Source organism: Sceloporus occidentalis, unplaced genomic scaffold, assembly GCF_023333645.1.
Source record: "Sceloporus occidentalis isolate IW3139 unplaced genomic scaffold, rSceOcc1.0.p SCAF_8, whole genome shotgun sequence".
Classification (NCBI taxonomy): Eukaryota; Metazoa; Chordata; class Lepidosauria; order Squamata; family Phrynosomatidae; genus Sceloporus; species Sceloporus occidentalis.
Window position 1 is genome coordinate 47,657,427 of NW_028316988.1, and position 25,603 is coordinate 47,683,029.

At 40.6% G+C, this 25,603-nt stretch overlaps 1 protein-coding gene across 3 annotated transcripts in view; it reads left to right on the forward strand.

The window, feature by feature from the left end:
* The window catches only part of DACH2 (dachshund family transcription factor 2), a 306,252-nt gene that overhangs the window by 154,202 nt on the left and 126,447 nt on the right, over positions 1 to 25,603 (forward strand). The window contains exons 2-3 of one of the 3 annotated variants that reach the window (XM_089537188.1): positions 1,431 to 1,546; positions 19,752 to 19,823. In XM_089537188.1, the coding sequence (XP_089393314.1) occupies positions 1,431 to 1,546; positions 19,752 to 19,823 (188 nt within the window). Of the gene's footprint in view, positions 1 to 1,430; positions 1,547 to 19,736; positions 19,824 to 25,603 lie in introns of all 3 variants that reach the window. The other 2 variants (XM_089537189.1, XM_089537190.1) reach the window with 2 other exon arrangements.

Below are 25,603 nucleotides of genomic sequence, written 5' to 3' on the forward strand. Positions count from 1 at the left end.
GTAAAGACGCATGCAATAAAATCTGAATGTATCCCGAATTCGAATCCAATTCAGCAGTGGTAACTTGGTTTTTTAAAACTGTGCGATAAGCCCCTTAGATTGCATCAATTAATTCAGCAGGTGAAAGAGGAGGAAGGTAGAATCTTGTTCTTGTCTACAGAGTTAAGTAAGAGCAAAATGCTGCAGCCTTACCTAGCTTTTCTGATCTTCTTTATCAATAGCTTTCTCCATCTTCAGCATACTCTGATGTGTCTCCGTTTTCACCTGTGCAATGTTGGAGGGTATAATAAATGAATCGCATTTGTTTTCATCAATTAAATATGCATGTGGACAAATAATACTGAAAAAAAGAGCATGATCTTCTAGCATTTGGATAGGGATACACTACCTAGTTCCTTCCTGATGTTTTGTACTACAGCTAGCATTGCCAGGTTTTCAAAATAGCAACAAGGGGCAGTTGGAATTCCTGATGCACAGAATTTACAACAAGAACAGGCTGAATGTTCCTTATCTGAAATGCTTGGGAGCAGAAGTGTTTTGGATTTCATTTTTCTTTATGATTTGTTTGGATTTTGGAATATTTGCATATACATAATGAGATATGTATGGGAGATGGAACCTAAGTCAAATCATGAATTTTATTTCTGTTTCATATACACATAGACTGAAAGTAATTTTAAATCCACAAAATTTTTAATAATTGCATGCGTGAAACTATGTTTGTGTTAACTGAAAACAAATGTGGATCGTTATAGATTGTTGAATATTTTGGAATTCTGGAGCAATGGAATAACACTGGCAAAACTCCTTATATGCTTATAAAATTATATTACACAGAGACAGCAAATCCAGAGTTATTCAACTGTTCCATAGTTCAGTCCTTATTTGCAAAAAAATTAGCTAATTAGCTCATTAAGAGGATTTGTTTGTAAATAAGGACTGAAGAAGAACTATGAAATGGTTGAATAACTCCAGATTTGGCATTTCTGTGTGTTCTCTGAACTTCACAGCATTCCTTCTATACATCCCATGTCAACTGCATATGTGTTATATTGTATTATCACATGATACTAACAAATAGTAGGCTTTTGTAATGTATATCCAAGCTTCTAATATAATTTTGTGTCTATGCAAGGAGTTTTGTCAGTGATATTCCATTGCTCTGTTATTTGGTCAACCACGCTACAACCCATGTGATTCCATAGGATGTTGCCATGACAGTTAAAGTGGAACCATAGTGCTGTAACTGTGTAGTGTGGCTCTCCAGATGATTTCCGAGAAGCGAAAGAGTTAAGCTTCTACAAGCAACTTTGAATCCAGCCAAGGCCTACACTGTTCAGGCCTTTTAAAAATCAATGCAAAGTGCATTACTATGCAAATCCTTTTGACAAAAGAGCACTTAAAGTTTATTTTCACTTTTGTTTCAACAGTTCGCGACCGGGGAGACCTCCCAAGCGCTCTCTGGGGGTTGCAATACAAGAGAACACACGCCTCCTGCCCCACGGAGTGCCAGGCCTCTTATCACCAGGACTTATCTCCCCAACAGGTAATAAAATCTGTCGGATGATCAGCTCCAGCTCTTCCTTCTGCGCAGCAGTTGAAATAAACTAATATTGATCTAACTGCCTTGTCCTTCAGGGCTTTTCATGCTTTACCAGAGGTTACGTTATTGGATTTTTTAGCATTCATGAAAAAACCCATGTGGTGTTGCTGTGCTGACTAAAACCTAATGGATTTGTGATTTAGTTCTTCATTAATCGTAATTTCCTTAAAGGGAAAGTGCCATTAGATACTTGGTTAGATGATATGGGGGAAGCATTTATCTCAGAGGGCTTCTAGACTGCATGGGTACTTTCTCTTAAGTGTTGTGAACAAGGAGAAATGATCTCCCCAATCCGCCCCACCTTCCCATCCTTCTTACATTATCAAACATTATCAAACTACAAAGGCTATCTATGGAAGTCGACGATCAGGAGGATTAGAGTTTAGCTTTAGTTTAGATTGACAGCAGTGCAAAATGTTGGGGAAGTTTGCACATCAGTATGAGCTCATTGGAGGAAAGTTGGGATATAAGTATAAGAGGAGTCTTGGGTTCATAACAATGTGGACCTGATTCTGGGTTCAACATCCATAATCCCTTAATAATAATAATAATAATAATAATAATAATTTGTATCCCGCCTCTCCCTGTATTGGATCGAGACAGGTAACAACAAACATAAGAACAATAAAAATACAACACAACAAGCCACAAGTAAAAACATTGACTTACCATTGGTCATATTGAATGGGGCTGGTGGACGTTTCAACGTTGTTTCATGCACAACATTATTTAAAACGTTGTCTAACATTACCTTCTGCCTATGTGTACAAGGTGCATATGAAACATAAATCAATTTTGTGTTTAGACTTGGGTTCCATCTCCAAGATATTTTGTATATAAAATATTACAAAATCTGGAGGGGAAACTGGACATTTGAAACATTTCTGCTCCCAAGCATTTTGGATTATGCCACCTGCATAAAATTATCTAAAAGGCATACATAAGTTCCAAAATAAAGCACCCCTCTCCAGTAAGAAGTCTCCCTATTAGCAATTATGTATGTAAAGCTTAATTAAATAGAAAAGTCATTACCTTCCATTGAAAGAAGAGCAGGTAGGAGGCCAGCCAAGCCTCCCATGGAAGGGAATTCCAAGGATCAGCCACTGAGAAGGCTCTCTCTTGTGTCCTCACCAAGCAAATGATGGTAGCTGGATTCAGAGAAAGCCTTCTTCTGATGATCTTAAGATTCTGGCACGTTTCTATAGGGAGATAACGGTCTTTCAGATAGTCTAGACCTAAGCCATGTAGGGCTTTATAGGCCCTGACCAGAAACTTGAATTGTACCCGGAAACAAATCGTTAGAAGTTGAAGTCCAAACCATCGCAAACACCAAGAATTCCCAACACCACTCCTGTATGTGAACACCATGATCATAACAGCAACAGGACTAAAAATTGGTTACATGTTGTAACTGCCACAGGAAGGTGGCTTCAGAATGGTTTCATGTCTTGCTGGCTGTTTTCAAGGTTAGTTCTATAGTTAGGCGGGATGAAGTGGCTTCCTCAGTGTCTGATTTCAGAAATCACAAAACTATCTGGCTCTTCCCATCTAGATGCCAGAGCTGGGAATACTACACAACCTGTCCTAGGCCCCCTAAACTAACCTGTTATTTCAGATGTGGCAGGGGACACATAGTTGGGGTAAGAGTCAACTATTGCTCAAATCAGCTTTTGTACATGGATTAGGATCTGTGGTACCTTACCAAACGGCAGATCCTAGGGTTCTATTAAGGTGTGCGGTTAATCAAAGTGTAAACCAATGTGGTATAGTAGGTGGAGGGTTGGTCTATGACTTTGGAGACCAGGGTTCAATCCTGGCTTGACCATGTAAACCCACTGGGTGACTTTGGGCAAGTTGCATGCTCTCAGCCTCGGGGGAAGGCAATGGCAACCCTTTCTGAACAAACTTGTTCAGAAAACCCCATGATAGGTTCATCTTAGGGTCATCATAAGTTGGAAATGACTTGAAGGCACACAATAATGAACAATAATAATCATGTATCGAGGAAGGGCTCTAGATGACAAGCACTCCTTCATTCCCTCCCCAAGCTAACTACAATTCAGCTGACAGTGGATTTGTGCTTTTCCTCATCTCCTTCAGTCATGAAGGAGCCTCCATCTTGACATCTCCATCTAGTTCCTCAGGCCTAATTGCCAAATCACTTTGTTAAAGTGGAGAGATGGGCACATGCCTGATAAAATGAGAAGCAAAATGTGCTTCTTTGGAATGACTGCTTTGCTCTCTGCGTAGAGAATATGAGCTGTTATAAATTGTTCTCAGTGACAATTTTGCAGTGAGTTACTTTGATGTATATGGGTAATAAATTAATATGATTAAGTTAATGAGCAGCGCAAGTGTTGCCAAACCCCACAAAGTCCAGCTTTTTTGATTTCCTCCTCCTGCTTTTGCTGCCCTGGCTTTCCCCTGTGGTGAGAGGATTGTTGTTATCAACGCACTGTCATTGTGATAAATGGCAGATCCCAGAGTATCCTGGAGTTCCATCTGGTGTGCCCTCAAACAAAACCCAAATGTGAAGAGTGTTTGTGTGTGCACGTGTACACACACACACACACACACACACACACACACAGGTCACATGTTTCTGAGCAGTGCTTTGCATAGATTGCAGAATGACTTGTATATTGCTTTTAGTTTGTTTAAATCATCATCTGATGACGGGGAAAAAAGGTAAGAGTACTAGTTGCATTTGCAAACTGTAATTTTTATATACATTAACTAAAGCTGGATTGGAAAGGTCAAAATTTAGTTTGTGGGACTGCAGTTTGAAGGTGCATATACACTCTTTTTTTTTAAGTTAGTTTCATCAGTTTGCTAGGTTATGGTACTTGAAAATATTTCCCCTGTCCCAAGCTTTTAAACTCTCACCTCTTGCTGTCTTAGGAGCTTACCACATAGTTGTTATAACGTGACTTACTGTTCCCGACTTGAAGCCAAATTCGGACTGCATCCTGGTCCCATCAAATGTTTTTTGTCTCCCAATGCACCAAGTACTGCCCGGCCGCAGCCCGTGTTTCTTAACACACTTCGGCAGCCATTTTTCAAAACCAGAAGCTTTCTGACTTTGAAAAATGGCCACTGACGTGCGTTAAGGAATACAAGCTGCAGCCAGGCTATACTCAGACCATGCATTGGGTGACAAAAGCCATGCGATGGGACCAAGATGCAGCCAGAATTAGGCTTCAAGTTGGGAATGGTAAGTCACAGTATAAAGCTGTGCGATAAGCCCCTCATACTCTTCCCCCTTCCTCCTTTAGACTCATCTTTTCTTAATCATCTAGTATTTCTTTATACAATAAGTCTGCATGTATGGCTAGTTCATTTTATGCAATGAGGAGGGAATGCCTAGTCCTTGAGATGTTTTATTTAGAAGATGATGATGATAATCATACCTTTACGTTGGGGACTGCATCAGAGACGGAACTTGATACGCACGTGCCCATGAAGATGAGATAAGACAGCCTATGACATAGGTGCTTTATGCACATAACCAGTTGGCATAATTCTTCTCCTTTTAAAAAGTTGTGAAGACAGCTTAAAGTGGACCTCAAAAAAACCAGCGAGCAGCATGACATGGGGAAATGATGGAGGTTGTAATGATGGGCAATACCAGAATTTGGAGACATCTTAATATCAAAATGTAGGATCCTCTAGTGAAATTGATAGGCAAGAGAATCAACTGTGGTGGACAGATTTGTTTTTCCCCATATTCACTTCTTGCCATTCCCATATCAGTCAGACCTTTTAACAAAAATCCTCACAAAAAGTATATTTAAATATTGGTATGTGTGTGTATACAGAAAGGGACAGAGAGAATGTATTTTTTCTCAAAATATGGATTTGTAAATATATTTGCCTTTAAAAATACATAAACTGTAATATGTTTTTTGAACTGAAAACACTGCAGAAATATTGAGAATAGCAAAATGAACCTTTTGATCAATACATTAGTCCAAAATCAGCTTAGTTCAGGACAGAATTCACAAAGAATAAGCAGTCTTATTCTGAACAGATTCAAAGAAGTACTTTTTTACATGCAACATATTATTTATGAATGGAATTCGCAGCCATAAGGAACCTGTATTGATGTTGCATTTTGACTGAGGGACACAGAGTTATGAATAAGGATGATCCCCGCTTCTTTGAATTTTGCTTCTGTCCTGAACTCACTAGGTGGCTTTAGGTGAACTACACTGTCTCAACCTATGGTTGTAGATCTGTAACAGATCCATATTCGTTTATACTGTGTATTGGCAATCATGCTTCTATTGTCACAATCATAAATGACCTCTGAATTCCACCTTAAACTCCAGGAAGCCATTCTAAATGATGGAGCCAGCAGTTGGGCTGCAGCAGGATTATGTCTCCAGACACCTCTTGGCCAGTGAATGAGGCTGTGTCAATCAGAAGCAAGACTCTTGCTGCAATTGTTTGTTGCACTACAAGTCACTGGCAGGTAGGGGCTGGAAATGTCGTCCTTCTGCATTATCAGCAGAACATCCCTCTGTTGCTCAAAACGGCTGTCAGTTATAAAGTTAGGTTTGGGTTAGGAGATGATACTGTCAGCCCTCTGTCTCCACAGATTCTGCATTCATTGATTCAACCATCCAGCAGCTTGAAAATACTCCGTGTGTGTGTGTGTGTGTGTGTAATCCAGAAAGGAAAAGTTGATTTTTCCATTTTTTAAAAAATAAGGAATATCATTTTTCCAACATCATTGTACATTGTAAGGGACATCATTTTACTACCCCACTGTAGATAATGGGACTTGAGCATCCACGGATTGGGGGATCCAATGGGGGATCCTGGAACCAAACCCCAGCGGATACCAAAGGCCCATGATACATAGTTATGCATTTGTAGCTAACAATTAAGTTTATTTAGAAAGAAAACAAATAAACATTGCAGCACATTATGCAAGGCCCTTTCCCCTTGAGCATTGATCCTTCAGAGGCCTGCTCAAACAAACAAACAAAGATTTTTGCAAGTAGGGCAGCATTCTACCCTGTATGGGATGGGAGGTCCAGAGCTTGGTAGGAGCCCTTTAGCTTGAAAAGTAGTTTTTCTGTGGGGCCTAATGCTTCCAGGAGACATTACAATTAGAACCTTACAGAGGCTCCAAAGAACGGGATGAGAACAGAACGGAAGGGGCCTGGAACAAGTGGGGGACGCATTTTACTGCACACAGAAGTCCCCCACTTGTTCTGTTCCCTTCCCGGCTCCTTTGGGACCATTCCCATCACGTCCCAGGAGCCCTGTGCAGTAAGGTCCTTCATCTGCTGTCCGATCACCCATGAGAGCCAACATGATGTAGTGGTTTGAGTGTTGGACTATGACTCTGGAGACCAGGATTCAAATCCTGGCTCGACCATGTTAAACCTATCCTGGGCAAGTCACACTCTCTCACCATCAGAGGATGGCAATGACAAATCCCCTCTGAACAAAGCATGCCAAGAAAACTCCATGATAGGTTTTCCTTAGGGTCGCCAGAAGTCAAAAACGACTTGATGGCACACATCAAAAACAACAACAACAACAACAACAACTCATCACCTATGTTAGTCTAGTCAGATATTGTATACGGAAAGGGCCATGCCTTTTTTCTCAGGCAGCAAAATGTCTGTGACAGCCACTGCTTGCATGATGGGATGGGATGATGTTGGAGCTGGGAACAGAAAACATTGGTTAGTGGAAAGCATGGCCATTATGGAAGTGTTTCATATTATGGAGGGACATAAGGAAATTATGGGTTACTCAATTTTTAATGCATCATGATTTCAAGGCGGTTGTAATCCTGTTGTTCTGCAGTATGTTACCGCACTGGAGTTTGGGTTCTTCTTAAAGGATTGCCTTGGTCTCTCACTGGAACATAAAAGAGAGTCATGTATTATAATAAAAATCTTAAGTGGTAACGGCAGCTCTTAGAATTGCTTGACTGATAGTGATGCCCCCTTTAGTCTGTACAACCAAGAGAAATAATGCCGGCAGTTATTTGCTTTTGACACAAGAAAAGCAAGCCATCATGCTCTTTAAGATGTACAGAATCCCAAATTAGATAAATATTTGCTTTACGGTGCAGCATTTAATGTTATGTTGCTATAATTTGCTGCCGTTTTGACAGGCCGCAAATGAGAAGTTGGTCTAGCGCTTCATAAAGATGCAATAAATTAGATTAGAACTACTTCCTCAGAAAATAATTATTCTATGAATTTATGAATTCTGAAGGGACTTGTAGTTTGTATAACAGGCATTTATTTCTTCAGTCAGACTTAAGTAACAAGAAGGCGATTGGGAGGAGGGCGGGGAGATGTAGTTTGTATCACCCACAGTGTTTTGTATCTCATAAACAGACTCTGAGGTTTTCTTCAAGGTCCAGGATTTTAGGAAAGAAAAGAACTCTGATCTACTGTTCAGTTTTTAAGTTTTCAACTAGGTTTAGTTTTCTTTTCCAAAAAAGAAAAGAAAAAAGAAATAGTAACGTACAAAAGTATGATATCAATGAAACGAAAACAAGACTAACAATTACGTTAAGTAATTGTGATGAACAGTGGTTTACACTGTTGTTGTTAATGCTTTAGTAATGACACATAGTAAAATAAAACCCTGCAGTTTATAATTTGACGCAGCTCAAAGTACCATATATACTCATATATAAGTCAAGGGTAAGTTTGAGACCAAAATTATGGATTTTGGTATGACCCATAGGACAAAGCAAAGGAAAACGATGCCAACGAACTTACAAAATCCCAGCAGGCATCACTGTTTGTGCTCACCGTAAAGTCTGGAACGATGAGGAGGGAACGGTCACTGTGCAACGTGTTCTGGAGTTGACCATGTGTGGCCAGGATAGGAGAACATGCACATGACAAAAAGGATGTAAAGGCAAAGCGAAGTAAATGGTGACTACAGGGCTGCTTGCACAGACTAAAAAGCCCATGTACCCATTGGCTTTACTTTGTCCCATTTGGATGACACAGGCCAAAATCCTGGGGCTGGGATCAGGCCAGATTCTGGTAGCCTGGATTCAGAAGCGGTGGATCCAGCCTGATCCGACGGCAAAAAGGCCTTAGTGTGGGTCAGGTTGACTTGCCATTTTGCTACAGGAAACTCTGTGGCAAATAGCAGGTCAGCTTGACCTGCTCTGAGTCCTTTTTGCATTGGGATTGGGTTCCAAGAAACTCAGTGGCAAAACCTGGCCGATCAGATAGCCCTGCATGTTGCTTACCACTATCTGTCATTGCTGCTAGTGAGTAGACCCCCGTCTCCACATCTGATAAGGAAACAGATTGCCTGGCCACATGATGAAGGTAAGGGGCTTGATATGGTACCAGGGGCTTGGCATGGGAATGGGTGGGCATGTAAATACCCGCACATCCCTGTCCATCCTGGGGACTGATACGGTTTGGGCCCTGGATCAGGAAAACACAGGCTCAGCCCATTTGCACAGCCTCTATGCTAGCAGCGATGACAGCTTTTAACTTTCATGTGGCCCCATACAGACAGGCCAAAATAAAGCTTCTTCAGGTCACTTTGGAGGTATACTGTTTAAATGATGCATGCGTCCTAAGAGTCTGGCAGTGGCGCCAAAGCCACAATCCAATCCTACGGATGGGAGCACAGCTTTGTTACAGCTTCTGGACTCTTAGGACACATGTATCATTTAAAAAGCATACCTCCAAAGTGACCCGAAGCAGTTTTATTTTGGCCTGTCTGTATGGGGCCACACTTTGCCAGATTTTAACCCAGAAAAGCTGGCAAACATACACAAATGTCTCGTTCAAATATTTCAAAGACCAATTCCTTATTGCTGGAATAACCACACTGGAATGCTCTTCTCTCAGTAGAGTGGTGAAATGTGAGAGCTTAGTCCATCCTTGGAGAGCCTAAAAGAAGCTCTGGCCCCATCTACTCTGTCACCGCTTCTTTGAGGCATTCAGAAAGCCAGAGGTGGTGCTGAGATGGAGAGCATAGAGGGGGTCAGTACCTCTTTTAGGTTCTCCTGGGATGAACTAAACTCATCTTTCACTACTCTACTTAAGAAAAGGGGACAATTTCTTTTTTGATAAGAATTAAGGTACCCACATTAACCAGTGGATAAGTAGACCCAGGTTTTTGGGGTCAATTGTTTTATGCTAAAATATCTAGACTTATACATGAATATATGCAGTGTATTACGGTGAAGGAAATGCCCTGGACCAAAAGGTAATGTGGGTTTTGTGGGGTTTTTAGAGTCAATATGGGGGGAAAGTCTTCTCCTTTTAAAGACTTTTGTGTGTGTGAGAGAGAGCATTTATTAGAAAGTGCAGTCTTTATTTTCATCATCCTCACTGGCTTTTGCTCTCAATTGCCTTTGCTTGCCATCAGTGTTGTAGCCAGAGAGGACTATGTGGTACTGGTTGACCACAGTTTAGTCTCTGTCACAGAAACACACATCCTAAACATTCAGGACTATATGCCATTTCCCAACCCCACTTGGGTTTCTTTGGAATGGGATGGCAGTGTGTGTTAGGGAAGGCATGGTCTTGCCTTTCCTCTAGCACCAGCATATAAGGGCAGCAGCATATTACATTATAAATTTTAATGTTTTATTGCTCAAATTCATGGGAACAACAGAAACAGGTTGGGGAGATTGATTTTATCTCAGCAAGAAATAGTCCTTGTTGACGTGAAGAATATGATATTTGCTAGGGGGTGGTGGTTAAAGACTAAAATGTAGGTTGTAATATATGCTTTCCAATGTCAGTGACAGAAAGAGTGCTATTATTTTAAAAAAACCTATAATACATAAAGGTGTGTGCGTGTGTGTGCGCATGGATATACATATATATGTGTGCATGTGTATTTCTGTAAAATGAGCTGACTTAAAATATTGATCTGAGAAATGGACTTGAAAAGAGAGAGAAGCCTCCCCTAAATGAAAACTATGATAACCTTTCCGGAGTTCTTTAACATGTTGAAAGAGTATTTCTACACAGACTTATTAAATTAGACAAGGTCACCTTTTCATTTTATGAACAGATTAGCCAGATCATGGACTTTGATTCTACAAAACAGGGCTGAACTGTTCAGGAACATGCCAAGTAGAAAGTAGTTTGAAATGATGTTAAGTTATTTGGAGGTGGCTTTAACTCTGGTGTTGGGGAGAAAATGTTTTTTGACTAGATATAAGGTAATTTGGCTAGAGGTGTGCTTCAGATAATAATTATAAGTATATAATTTTGAGTTGAGCCAGTATGGTTTGATGTTGGACTAGGACACTTGGAGACCAGTTTTCCAATGCCTGCTCAGCCGTGGAAAACCATTGGGTGATCTTAGACAAGTGACACTCTCTCACCCTCATAGGAAGGCAAGGGCAAACCGCTCTGAACAAATTCTGCCAAGGAAATCCTATGATAGGTTCATCTTAGGGGCTCCATAAATCAGAAATGACTTGAAGGCACACAAAAACAACAACAGCAACACTTTTGAGCAAGTATATGAAACATATTTTTGAGCAAATTTCATGCTGGCTGCCACAGCTTGCACCTAAAATCCAAGGCCAGCCCAACTATTAGCTAGTGTGAAATGGCTTTGGGAGCCAGAAAAAGACACCAAACTGCTAGTTATTTAATTTGTTGGTGTGGAAGGAAGGAGATTACTGCTTGTAGGATTTTCTACCTTAGATGCTAGAATAATTTAGCTAGCCTTGGGTACTCACTAAAGGGAGATCCGTACATAGCCAAAATGGCACTAGCCATGCAAAAGAGGGAGACTTCAGGAGGCCCAAGGTTTAGAGAAATGCACACTTTCAACTAGTCTTTAAGAAGGATGCATAACAACTGGTGAGAACTGATCATGCTGAGTGGGGAAGAGAAAATAATGAAATGGAAGATGAATGGGATGGAGGATTTTGGAGAAGGGTGGCCTGTTTCAAGGTGGCAATTGTCCAGGAAATACACTCTTAGCTCAAGAAACTAAGGAGGAACCAAGCATGTCCAGGGGATCTAAACAAGCCAATGAGTGATCAAAGAAATATGGGATCTAAGGCACAAAACATAGTCAAAGCAAGGCAAAAAGCTAGGCAGGTAGTAACTGAAGAGATGTGCAAAACAGCAAATCAAAGTTCAGGAAGCTAGAAAACCAAGCTAGAAAAACCACCCCAATGCCAAATATAGTGGAACTGTCATTCTGCAGCCCTGACACAGCCTTGGCTGTGGCCATTTATACCTAGCTCAGCATCTCTGGCCTCATCATCCCAACATTTTCCTTTTAAGGCAGGCCATACCCTTCCCTGTGCTTTTGCTACTGTTGTTTTAGTCTGCGATGCTTCAAAGAAGAAAGTAGCTCAGGTTCCAATTCCCTGTCTGCAAGATCACCATGCATTAATTCAGGCTCTGCTTCCAGGGATTGCTGCTAACCTCCTCTGGTTCAGACTGGAGCCTGTTATCTGGGCTCATCTCTCTTCATTCCTCATCTGAGGAAGTGTCCTCTAGGTTAGGATATAACATTGGACAGGGCTGACTGGAACCCTGAATTGTAGGACATGTGCTATAATTCCCCCTCACTTTTAAAATATGCTCAGAATCACATTCAGGTATAGCCCTGAATTTTATTGGTAGTCTCAAATAAAAGAGCTCGGTTGACTCATAGGTGCTAGTCACCATTCAACTCTAGTTAGGACTCTCAATACGCTTCAGGCAATAGCTTCAGCTTTGTGCTTTGAAAACAAGCAGAGATCCGCATTTAAACAAGGTCATATGTTAGTCTCTATTGAACCAATGGATAACTAGGCCTGCTGAATCTGGTTCAAGGAGTGTTTAGGGCTGCCATTTAAGATATCAGTATAATGTGGTGGAGAGGTCAGTGGTGTGCAGAGTCTGGAAGAGTTGTTTTTAGACCACAACTCTAGAATTGCACAGAAGCATGGCTGCCAACATGTTGAGTCGGAAAATTATTTACTTCCCTAACTTGGTGGCGATCTGATTTTAGCATTTTTATTTGTCATACATTTAGTAGCAAGAACAAAAGAAAGCCATTTTAATTTTACACAGTTTATAAGCATCTGAAAAGTTTTTGCCCCCAAACACCAAAAGGAATTGAATCGAGGTATTTGACTGACTGGGAAAAGAAAATTCAATAAAGTACACTTAGTGTTGTCAGAATGTTATATTCAAACAAATTCGAAGCTTTATCTGAACAATGTTTTTATTGGAAAAATTTGTGAATACTTTGAAGCATGACAGCTGAGTGGTGTTCAATGCCCCTTATCCTAAGTTTTAAAGCACAGTTAGTTTTAAGATACTAAAAAACATGAACAAGCTAATCTTAGACCGCTGGAAGAGCTGCGCACATGATGATATAACCTCCTGTTATATCTGGGGTATTTGGGAGAGGGATGGCTTCTCCTTTCAGATGCAAAACTGCAGACAGAGGAAATCTAGGAGTCCTCTGCTCCTGGGCACCTATTAGCCATAGAGGTATATTCCAATACTGAAAAGCTGTATTGCATTGCTGATGATGACATTCATAAACTAGGCCAAAGTCTGGTAGAAGAGGCTTATCCTCTAGGAAACTCTGTTGGGAAGAATAGGACACTGACATGCGTTTTGTAGATGTTCATCCTGTATTTGAACATCTTGGAGTATTGCAGAAAATAATTCAGTGAAGAAAAGCACAGATTTTGGGCAAATGCCTCCCCTCCGCTGTTTTTACTACACAGAAAATAGATTTCGGGGGGGGGGGGGGCAGAATCATAGGTTTTCGCCAAAGAAACAGGTCTGCAAAACAATTCAAGATGTTCGAATAGTAGGAGAAAACTGAACAAATTTTGAACAAATTGAACAAAATTCTTGCTGGGCTATTCTTCCAGCAAGAAAATGAATCCTCCTCCAAATATTCATTTTTCTCCCACAATGGGATGAAAACTACTCTAGTTATTTATGCTCAGATGTGAGGGCACAACAGTCAAGGATCTACATCTCTATGTCATTGTATTCTTCCATCCCAGCTAGCCAGCTCGGCTTGTATTATTTTATATACAATCCTTGTGTTTCTGGCTAATTTTATGAAACAGCCTGTACAGAAGGGTATGATGGTACCTCTTTCCCGTTCCATCCATGGAAGCCCTCTGAGCTGCTAGATAGAAATTCCTTGTGATAGAACAGTGCTGTCCACCACAACTGACATAGCAGGCTAGTTTGAGGATAACATGAGTTGTGTGAAATATACAATTCTTCAAACAATGGGGAACAGAGAGGATGTGATTGTGAAACAGCGGAGAGTCTCTTCCATTTGAAGAGTGTTCCTGTAGAATCCTACAACCAGCATCGTCTCTCTGACCCATTCTCTTATGTAAAGTTAAATGGCTGCTCTAAAAATACTGCATATGAACCCCACTATCTTCCTTAATCTTATGAAATAACCTTTGGGATTTTTTGGTGTGCTTAACATTCTAAGGGCATGGGCTAAATGAGAAGGTTGTTAGTGACCCCTTACATCCCAGTCTTTCCAGACTGTGACTGTCTGTAGCAGGCTTCAGAGAGCAAAGGTAACAAATGGCCCCATACAGACAGGCCAAAATAAAGCTGCTTCGGATCACTTTGGAAGTATGCTGTTTACATAAGAGCCCGGAAGCGGTGCCAAAGCCATGCTCCAGTCCTAAGGACTGGAGCACAGCTTTGGTGCAGCTTCTGGACTCTTAAGACACATGCGTTATTTAAACAGCATACCTCCAAAGTGACCCAAAGCAGCTTTATTTTGGCCTGTCTGTATGGGCCCAAATGACTTCTACACAGAGAGTACTTATCATAGTAAAGAGGATGTAGGTGATATTCAGAAGAGAGCTGTGTTATTAACATCTCAGCATTTCAGTACACATCTGAAACAAAGGTCTCTCTTGCAATGTGTGGCGCACACTCTCTTTGCTCGGCCAAATGCGATTGACTTGGCCTCGGCAATTATGGAGCAGGTGACTAGATTATGCTGAAATCAGGCAGAAAATGTCCTCTTCTGGCTGCTCAAGTGAATCAGTCAAATGATCAAGTGGCAAAACCAATCTGAGGCGGTGGGCCATCAGAGCTGCCGAGTCCAATAAGTCAAGCCTTCGGTTAGTGTGAAATTGTTTCTCTTTAATTGTACATAAGAATATTCTCTTTCATTTATTATGCTTATTTCAGCTAATCTGGTTAGCAAATGTGAATCAGTCAGCACCCTGGACTTGCCTTAGATGTACCCCTTCCTCAGGCAGCTGTGCTATAATATCAAAAGGCCTGTCGCTGCCAATTTATTAAACGTCCAGCCCAGTGAATGACCTACATACCAAGAGCAGTCTTAATGGAGAATTAGTTTTATTTTGTTGCAAAGGAACGGGATAAGGGGAAAGGATGAGCAGAAATTAATATGGGAATATCTCAGAGAGAATAAGTTATGCAGTCCTGGAGGAGAGTGCTGTGGATAGGCTGCTAAAATGACAAATGAATGATCTTATTGCAAATCAAGACTGAACTTTCACTGGAAATGAAGTTGTCTAAATTGAGGTTGTACTAAGGATATATCTTGAGACAATGTGACTATTTGGAAAATACAGTAATGCTTGGTAAAGTGGAAGACAGTAGGAAAAGAGGGAGACCGCACTACAGGTGGATTGATTCAATCAAGGAAGCCTTGGCCTCCAGCATGGCAGTTTGTGAATGGGATTCTTGGTGTTCTCTCATTTGTAGAGTCACCAAAATAAGAAGATGATGGAAGCAATACACAGAACAGCTATATGAAAGAGTTGAAAGGATAAATGACAGATGGGCAGAAGGATCATACAAAGATGAACCCTCAATTTTGGAAAGTAAATATTCAAAATAATTGGGGGGGGGGGGAATTAAATCACCAGAAACAGGTGGTATACCAATAGATTTGCTACAATCCACAAAGACAGCATCAACTTTATTTCTAACAAAAATTTGCCAACAAATAGGGAAATTAAAACAATGGCCATAGATTAGAAATGATCAACATACATTTCCATTCCCCCAAAAAGAAGACACAAAAGATTTCAGTAACTACAGGACCACTGCATCCATTTTCCATGTAAGCAAAGGCATGCTCTAAGTTCTACAATTAAGACTTCCACCATATATATGGAGCAAGAAATTCCAGAGGTGCAAGCTGGGTTCAGGAAAGTAAGAGGCACTAGGGATCACATTGCAAACAGGAGTGCACCAGGGAATTCCAGAAGAAAATCAGCATGTGCGCTATAGACTGTAGCAAAACCTTTGACTGCATGGACCGCGACAAACTATGGATTGATCTTGAAGAAATGAGTGCTCTAGTACATTTGATTGTCGTGATGTGTAACTTGTACTCAGGACAAGAGTCAACTGTTACAACAGAATATGAAGAAGCAGATGAAAAAAGCTACTGAAAGAGACAACTGTAGGGTTGGGCTTTGTTGTTTGTTGTTAGTTGCCTTCAAGTCGATCTCAACCCTTGGCGATCCTCTGAGCCCCGCTATCCTCTACCTCCCTGCTCAGGTCGTTTAGATTCAGGCCCATGGCCTCCCTGGTTGAAACTATCCATCTGGCATGTGGTCTTCCTCTCTTTCTACTTCCCCCCACCTTCCCCAGGATCATTGTCTTTTCTAATGAATCGTTCCTTCTCATGATGTGGCCAAAGTACGGCAGCCTCAATTTAGTCATCCTGGCTGCCTAGGAGAGGTCTGGCTTGATCTCTTCTAGGATCCATTTGCTTGTCTTTTTAGCTGTCAGTTGTATCCCCAGCACTTTTCTCCAGCACTAAACCACAAATGAATTTATTTTCTTCTTATCTGTTTTCTTCACTGTCCAGTACTCACATCTGTATGTAGTAATAGGGAATACAATGGTTTGAACCATTCTAACTTTAGTGTTCACTTGTATATCTTGATACCTTAGGATTTTGTCTAGATCTTTCATAGCTGCCCTTTCCATTCCTAATTTTCTTCTGCTGAGAGGTAGCAAATGACCATTTGCCCAGTCAACCTAATGGAGGGGTTCTTGCTGTCTCAAGTGTCCCTCAACTGGAGTGCGGGGGAGATGAATTCTCATATTGTTAATTGTGGATCATTAATAATTTTTCCCCACAACTGTTGTTGACACAGTAAGAAAAATCTGAGGCATCTTTTGTTGCAGTAGGTGGGCACTTTCAGGACTGAAGCTTGTAGCTTATCTTGAATGAGAAGACTGAGTCCGTTCTGCCCAACTTTCTCATGGTCTCCTCCCAACAGTTTCTTTCTAAGCCTCCTTTGGCTTAGAATGTGGAACAAGAATGTGGCTCAAGAATGTGGAACAAGAAGCCCTCTAGATGATGTGCGACTGCAACTTCCATCATCTTTCACCATTTGCAGTTCTGGTTAGAGCTGATTGGAATTTCAGTTTAGGGATATCTGTAGGGCTGCTCACTCTTCTCCCTTGTCCCCATACTTTCAAGAAGCCTGATGAGTACTCCTCAGCAGGCAGGTTGGCTGACCCCCCCCCCCCCCCCCGCGTAAGGCGAATTCCGCCTATGCTGGAGCTACATTCACTTGAATGGGGCTCATGCACATGTTGGCGTGGCAGCATTCATGCACCACAGGCACGCACCCCAGTCATCTGAATGGGACACATCACCTCTTGCGCTCCCCGCAGCTTGAGCACGTAAGCTCAAAGCCGCGTATAACGCAGATGCACTGTATCAATGGTAAACATATCTGCTGAAATGATCAGGCATGCACATTTGAATCAGAAGCGGAATATATCTTTTTCATATATAATTTATTTAAAGAAGTGCATGCAATAGGAATTGGGCAGGCAGGTTTTCAACAGCTACTCAGCAGAACTCAGTGGAAGAGAGGTTTGTTCCTCATTAAACAACTTGTTGGTGTAGCCTGGAAGGTTGTTAGCTAAACACTCATGACTCCCAAGGCTCTGACCAGCAATGTTTAACTGCGAGCAAAGTGGGCTAAGCCACTGCTCTCCAAAGAAGCCGGTGCACCTGAATCAGTAATCACAGCTTTCCAGTCTATTATTAAATTAACTGCACAGGGATTGCTTCTCCCCGTCTCTTTCCTCCTGTGAGTTGATGCATAAATGACATGATTTACCCTCCAATAACTCTAACGTCAGCTCAGACTGTGGCACAGTATTCACGTACCCTTCAATCCCATGACAGATTATTTTTGATTGCCGCCAGAGTTTACAACAGCTTGAAACCATTCGGATTTAAAGGCATCATTGAAATTTTACAGTATACCTGCCTTGTGCAACAGGCACATATTGCTTGGCTCGAAGTTATTATTTTTCCAAAGCAGTGTGGGCTGAATTTAGGAAGGGTCAGTTAGGAGAAGGGGTTTGGGATCCCTTGATTTAAACCATTTACACACAAAAAAAATGTCAAATTATGCAACTGGAATACAATAAAGTTTTCTTGAGGTGCTTGGGGCCTGGGAGCAACACGCTGGTTAAGGATGCTAAGGATGCAAAAATCTGTTTTGAGATCATCTCCTTTTAGATTTTTTTTTTAAACTTCATGTCCCTTATGTTCTGAATATGAAAAGTACTTTACTACATTCTCAAAAAATGGAAAACAAACAAACAAACAAAAAAAGATTGACTGGGTACCACCATTATCAGCATAGAGCAAGAGTATAGCCACAGGAAGGGAATGAGGGACTAATTCCACTCCAATAAGAATTCTGCCCCACCAAATTAAATTTCCTTTCATTCCTATATTATTATTATTATTATTATTATTATTATTATTAATTTATTTTGCCTTTTCTCTGAAGGCGTAAACTACATGTCTAAGTGCTCAACTAAAATTTTAAGTTACTGCAAATCTAGAAAGAACTTGGAGACTAAAGAAATTGTGGGGGATGTTTAGTTTGGAGGGGGTCAGTGCCCTCCATTTGCCTTTCCTTGAGGTGGTGAGTTTAATATAAATTCTTCTGTCACTACAGATACAAGCTTTGACTCCTGTGTTTAGAGTATGGATAAGCAACTGTTGGATCACAACTCCTCTAATCCCTTCCCATTGGCCCTGATTGTTAGGGTTGATGGGAGTTGTAGGCCATTTGGAGGACCACCATTTCCCATCACAATCTGGTTTTGCAATTTTCACATAGAAAGTCCATGCAGGTGGCCCTGTGTTTCTGTTTCCAAATGGTTCAGAGTAGGTAAGAACTCCAAAACACATAATACTTGCTTGAGGATATCACTTGACGGACCTGTCCAACCTATATGGACATGCACAGGGTTAATAGTTTTCTGGATTTCTGTTGATTTTATCTATTTTACTTTTGTATTGTTTACTCTTAGGAATGACCGTTAAATAATAATTCACTATAGTAGGGTTTTGGGGAGCGGGGATGCTATGGTTTGTTTTGTGTGCAACGTTTGCAATGTTGTATATCTGTTAACCCCAGACTGATAAAGACAGCTGAGATGAAAAGAAATAGAAATGTAACACACACACACACACACACACACACACACACACACACAAATGGTAGACCCTAGGGCTGTTTGATGATGAAAAGTTGTTTCACTATCTTAGAAATGAAAGCTCACCTCTTTTCAGTGCAAAGTAGACCCCCATTCCAAATCGGAATGCATTAATGAGAACTTTATGATTTCCCTCCTGTTTCTACTCCTCAGCAGGCCATTATGCAGAATTATATCCAAATATTGGCCCTTCTCAACTGTTCATTACCCCTTACTTTAAAGTCAATCCCAGTGATTTAGCATTCAAATCTCTACTCAGCCATGGAAGCCCATTGGGAAACCTTGTGTGAGACTCTCAGCCTCAGGAAGCCCTGAGATAGGGCCGATGTAAGTTGGAAATGACTTGAAGGCATACAGCAACAAACAACAAGTTTATTTTCCTCCGTCTATGTTCTGTAATTATGGAGGAGAGCTATGCCATTTCTGAGCATCATTCGGCTGAGGAGTTCTAGCATGAACCTTAGGAGAAGAAGGCTCTATAACCATTTCTGAATGGACACATGTTCCATCCCTTTAGAGAGTTCCAAATCTGAAATGACCACCTCTTACTGTTCTGCCTATATGTATATTTAACACAAAATAAAAAAATAGTGTATTCCCATTCCATACTATGTAAATGCTTTTAACAGTGTTTTTCTTTCCAGATTTAAGAACTTTGTTTTTCCCTGATGAAAACCACAAAAAGTTTGCAGAGCTCAAGACTCTTCAAATACAAGGTGTTTACTCCTATTTATATCTTCTGTGACTTAAAACAGTTTTCTCTGCAACGTTAATTTTACTTTGTTTGAGATGTTTCTCTTATTGCTGCCTTTTACCCTTGTTTTCTTTGAGCTTAGTCATCTCTGAGGTTAAAGCTGAGGTGGCTGAAATTCGGTTGCAGATGAATAAAAGAAAATATTTATTGAGACAGTGCATGTAGGAAAGCGTTGGTACATTTGAAAAATAATGACTATTCAGGGTAAGGCCTTAAGACAATACAAACTGACAATTCCTGGGACCAAGTAAGGAATTTTGTTGCAAGAGCAACATCTTTGCATCAGTTTGGATGAACCCCTAATTGTTCAGTTTTGCTTTTACCGTGTTTCACATTTTTCTAACCATGGCCAGGATCCAATGGTGCATTTCCACTGGATTCCATTACTTCCACCAAAATCAATTATGGGATCCTCATATGTGCACCAAAAATCTGGTCTGGAAAGCTATTTACTCAGCATGGATACCAAAGTACACCACTGAATTTTCTTTTGCGAGAAAGACAGCATATAAATTAAATTGATTTAAATTAAATAAATTGAAGTTTGGCCCATGGATTTGTTTAGCCTGTAGCTGCAATAGTTTGCAAATATGACCTGTTCCCTCCCCCACAAAAGCTAATTTTTATGCGCATTTATTTGTAATATAGATTTTTTGCTATATATTCATTGTGTCTGGTCTGTGGTACTTTTACAAGCAACGTGTTTACATTTTATACATATTTCCCCTGAAGTAGCCAATTTCCACACACTTTTATTTATATGTGAATATTTTTCTGCAGTCACATCACAAAATTCTGAATTTTGCTCCCAAAATGGGCTGTTGTGGTCTTGGGGACCTGAAATGACTCTAAGGGGTATATGCCACCCTTGGGCTGCACTTTCCCCATTTCTTGTGTAAGTAGTAAACCTGTAGAGCATACATATATGTAAGTAGTAAACCTGTAGAACATGCACTTACCTGTGTCCCTTCTTTCCCCCATTGTGGGAATTCAACCCAAGTCCTTTCTCATTCAAAGTAAGATTAGGATAAGTTTTAGGATAATAAGCTCTCCTTAGTTTGCTGTCTGTTACACTAACTTTGTTTTCTGAAGGTGCATAAGGTGCAGTGCGTTTAAGGAAGACAGTGGCCAATTGCTTTGCTTTTGATTTGTGTCACTAATAGATGAGTCTGTTAGAACAGATGTGGGTAAGAAAAAAGCCAGCATGGCATGGTGGTTGGACTACACCTCTGGAAACCAGAGTTCAAATTCCCACTGAGCCATGAAACTCACTGGGTGACTTTGAGCAAATCGTATGCTCTCAGCCTCAGAAGATGGCCATGGCAACTGCCCCCCCCCCCCCTGGAGAAACCTGGCCATGAAAACCATGTGGTAGGGTCGCCTTAGGGTTGCTATAAGTCAGAAACAACTTGAAGGCACACAACAACAGCAACAACAACAAGGAAAGAGCCAGTGTGGGGTCGTGGTTTGAACACTGGACTATTTTAGAGACTAGGGATCTCTCAGCCATGGTCTCCATTGTTGTTGTGTGCCTTCACATTGGGTGACCTTGGGCAAATTGCATAATCTCAGCCAGAGAAAACTCCATGATAGACTTGCCTTAGGATTGCCATAAGTTGGAAATGACTTGAAAGCACGGGATAATAGGGAAGAGCCAGTGTGGTGTGTGTTTGAACATTGGACTACGACTCTGGAGACCAGATTCACTCAGCTATGGAAACCTATTGGGTGACTTTGAACAAATCACACATTCTCAGTCCCAGAAAACCCCACAATAGGCTTAGGAGCACCATAAGCTGGAAGCGGCTTGAAGGCACACAACAACAAACAACAGACACACTATTTGTGTCAGAAATATAGAGTTTAACATTTAATTCAAGGGATAGCATCACTTATGGAGAAGGTACTGGTGCACAATGGGTCTTTGGAGTGTGTGCCAACCTTCTGCTTATAAAAGGGATTTTTTCCATTCATTGCAATGGTGGGTGCCTGTGTGTGTGCCCCCAAGCACTGAATTTAATGGAAACTCCACTTTGTGTTGTAGGGCCATCTGTGCAGTGGACCAGCCAAAGAGGCCATAGTTGGTTCATGACTGAGACTCAAGCTTTCAAGGTGTCTGTATGTGTGTGAAAAAGTTTGCACCTTTTGGTATCATGTACCTTTGGGTAGCCTATGACAATACACATGACATTATTACTTCTGAGTTCAAGAAGTGAGGTTTTCTTCTGACCCTTGAGATTTAGACTACAAAGCAACCAAGAACAACCCTGTTCTTTAGATTCCAGATGTAGCCTCATAGCATCTGGGTGAAGTCATCTTTGCACCTGTAACCTAAAATGTTCCTCATGTTTCAGCATAAACGCTTTAAATATGACCGCAGCCTGTTTCTTAAAGACTTCAAAGCAAGCAAAGCACACTCAGATTGGAAACATGGCTTGTTTATAATTGTTCAGCATTGTGTATATAGCCAGGGGATGGCCACCTTTGGTAAAATGTTTTGGGTAGCCATAGGTAAGAAAAGTGCTTCAAGTGCACACTTTAGAGGAATCTGTGTGTTAGGTGTTGTTCATAAAACAATCAGGAGGGGAACAAAAAAGATATATGCTTTCAAGTAACATTGGGTTCTGTATTTTTACCATTTTTAGCATCTCATAATTTCCTTCTCGGTGGGTGAGAAAAGAGCATTTTGATAAAGGGGAGGAGTTGTTAATTAAAAATATGCAATTAGAGTGTAAATTGAGAGAAAATACTATTAGTTTTGGTCATTTGTTTATCTTTAGCAAACTATTTTCAGCCTATTATTTTTGAAATTACTTTTGTATTGTAAAAGCTGTAAAGCTGTGTTGGGTGTCAGCACATTCTGTATTCCGTACATATTTGGGTTATCTCCTGGGGACGGGTGGGATGCCATTGCAGGAATAAAATGGAAGCAAAAATTAATTGAAACAGTACAATTAAAAAAAGATTTTGTGTTTGTATTTTAATAAATTTTTATCACAAATTTCTTTCAGCGTACAGTTAAAGAATGTGTGGGGAGCTTGGTAGATTTAGGGTTTCCCCTGGAAACACAGCATTACTAGTGAAGAGAAAGGAATATATAATTGAGCTTTCATGAAAGAAAGTTTTGATGGTTTATGCTTGCTTCATTATCATTGATGGTTGTACTAACAGAGATATAGTGGGTAAAGAAACAAACTTAGATGGGATCACGTTGTGGGAAAGGAAACAGAGTTCCTCCAGATGGATATGTTTGTGAGTCCTAACCCTCAATGCACTCATCCTATTATTGACCTTGCCTGTGGATAGGCATTTGCAGAGTTTAGAACTCTGTACCCCGTGAAATTCATGGGGTTACCATAAGTTGACATGCAACATAAGGGACAAGGAAGATTACGATGCTCCTCTCCCAGTTGTCCTTCAGGTGACGATTTTCATTGAGATAGGTATTTGGCATCTAATCTGGATTGTTCTGGACAGGGATTGGACCGTTGTTGTTTTTAAACCTTCTTCTAATCTATTTTTAAAATGTTTTAACATGTTTATTTTTATTTCATTTTGCCACTGTTGCACACTTGCCATTTGTTGGTTGTATAGGTAAGATGCACCAGAGAGGTGGTTGCATAGGTTAGATACACCCATAAGAGGATGCCAGCCACAAATGCTGGCAAAACGTCAGGAATAAGCTCTTCTAGAACATGGCCACATAGCCCGAAAAACCCACATGAAAGCCGACCATGAAAGGCTTCGACTTCACGGTGGGGTTAAATGTTCACTGGCTATTTTTCCAAATAGAGAACTTTGATTCATGATAGGGTTGGCTTTGAGCAGAGTTGTATCAGAGCTTAGGAAACTTACTTCTTTATATTATAAATCCCAGAATCTTTCAGCTGTGCTGGATGAGGCATGATTGTCCAAAATGTAACTCCTTGAGGCTCTCCGCTCAACCGCCCGGATTGGTTTGCCATAGGGCGGTATACAAATAAATATTATTATTATTAAAAAAATAAATAAATATTATTATTATTATTATTATTATTATTATTATTATTATTATTATTATTATTATTAGGTGCCTGAATGTTCATGTTTGAATTTAAACTGAACAGATGTTTGGCCTGAAAGTCCTGAGGCTTAATATATGGTGACTTTGCGGATTTTCTCTTTTTAAATTCTTTGCCATTCCCTCCCCACCAACACAAGTCAGTGCTTCATTGGCACATGCCCTCCAACTGTCCAGATTTGGCAGGGGCAGTCCTAATTAATCCTCTGTCATTCCACTTTTTCAGCTGCCTTTAAAACATCCCAGTTTCTCTTTCGTCCTCTCACTTTCTTCCTTTGTCCTCAGCTTACTTGAATTGCTGCAAACTGAGAACTCAGCAAGGGAGAAAGGAGAGGGGAAGGCAGAACCTTGTCCTTCTCAGTGGCAAAAGCAAACTGCTGCTGTAGCCTCGCTTTGCTTTTCTGTTCATCATCATTAATATCTTTTGCTACCTTGACCACACTCTGGCATTGCTAGGCCACAGATCTCCCAGTCTTCATTTCTCAAAAGTTGAAGGGTATGCTTGACATATGTTTTGTGTTTGCAACCATTGTAAATTCACAGATTACCTGAGTGTTTGTATTTTCCAAAAAGCCAAAATGTAATCTCAGGCATAGCACTCTGAAAAAGAATTGCACTAATTAAAACTGTGTGCATATACACATATATATGTATATATACTCTCTCTCTCTCTCTCTCTCACACACACACACACGCACACACACACACACACAAAACAACTACCTAAATATTATCACAAACTGTTTACCCTCCCGCCAACAGGAAAAGGAGGAGGATAAAACAATTTATGCTTGCTAATACAATTTCCCATTAAAGCTGCTGCCAGGTAAATTAAAAAAAAAAAAACCTCTCGAAATAGTAAGTAAGTGGGAAATTAATTCAACAGTTTAATCTGGAGCTAATAACAGTTGCAAGCTCTGAAAGAGATTGCTACAGCAGGGAGTTAATTAACAGCTTATTCCCTATTTGATAAAAGTAATCCACTCTAATTCCAGTGTAATTTACCTCGATGTAATATAAAACCACAAGCTGCTTCTGGTGTTGGCACTAATTAGCCTTGTCCTATGACCATATTGACAATGAAAGTCAGCAATATCACCATCATCACTATCACCATCATTACCATCACCATCATCATGGTCATCATCATCATGGCTACAACATACCTCAGTTTGAAGGTGGACTCTGAGATCTTCTAATCTAAAGGCATCACTTCCAGTGTTCATGTATGTGTCTTTTGTCCCCTTCTTTTCCTCCTCTGTTTGAGAGTTGGACACCGAGAATAATGACTTATAAGTGAAAGCAAAGTAATGCCATGATAGCCATACACTGATTGTATACCCTCTGAGATTTCCCTGATGGAAACTGGGTTATGTGTCCAAGCAACAACAGAGGGTGGTCACGATGGCAAATGTTATTAATGAGGAAGACCACGTAAGCCAGGAAAGGCTACAGCAGTTTGCTTTTGCATGAGCCTACTGGGAAGGGCCAGATAATTTCCCCTTTACCCTGACTGAGTAAACTGAGCACAAATTACTTTTGCACTTTGGACCCAGTTTGCAGCAGAAGACAAACTGTCATTTCTTCAGCTGCCTGTTAAGCAGGCAGGGAAAAAAAGAGAGAGAAGGGAAATACGTGAAAGAGGAAAAAAGCACTGCACTCACTTTTGGTTTTGACTCCAT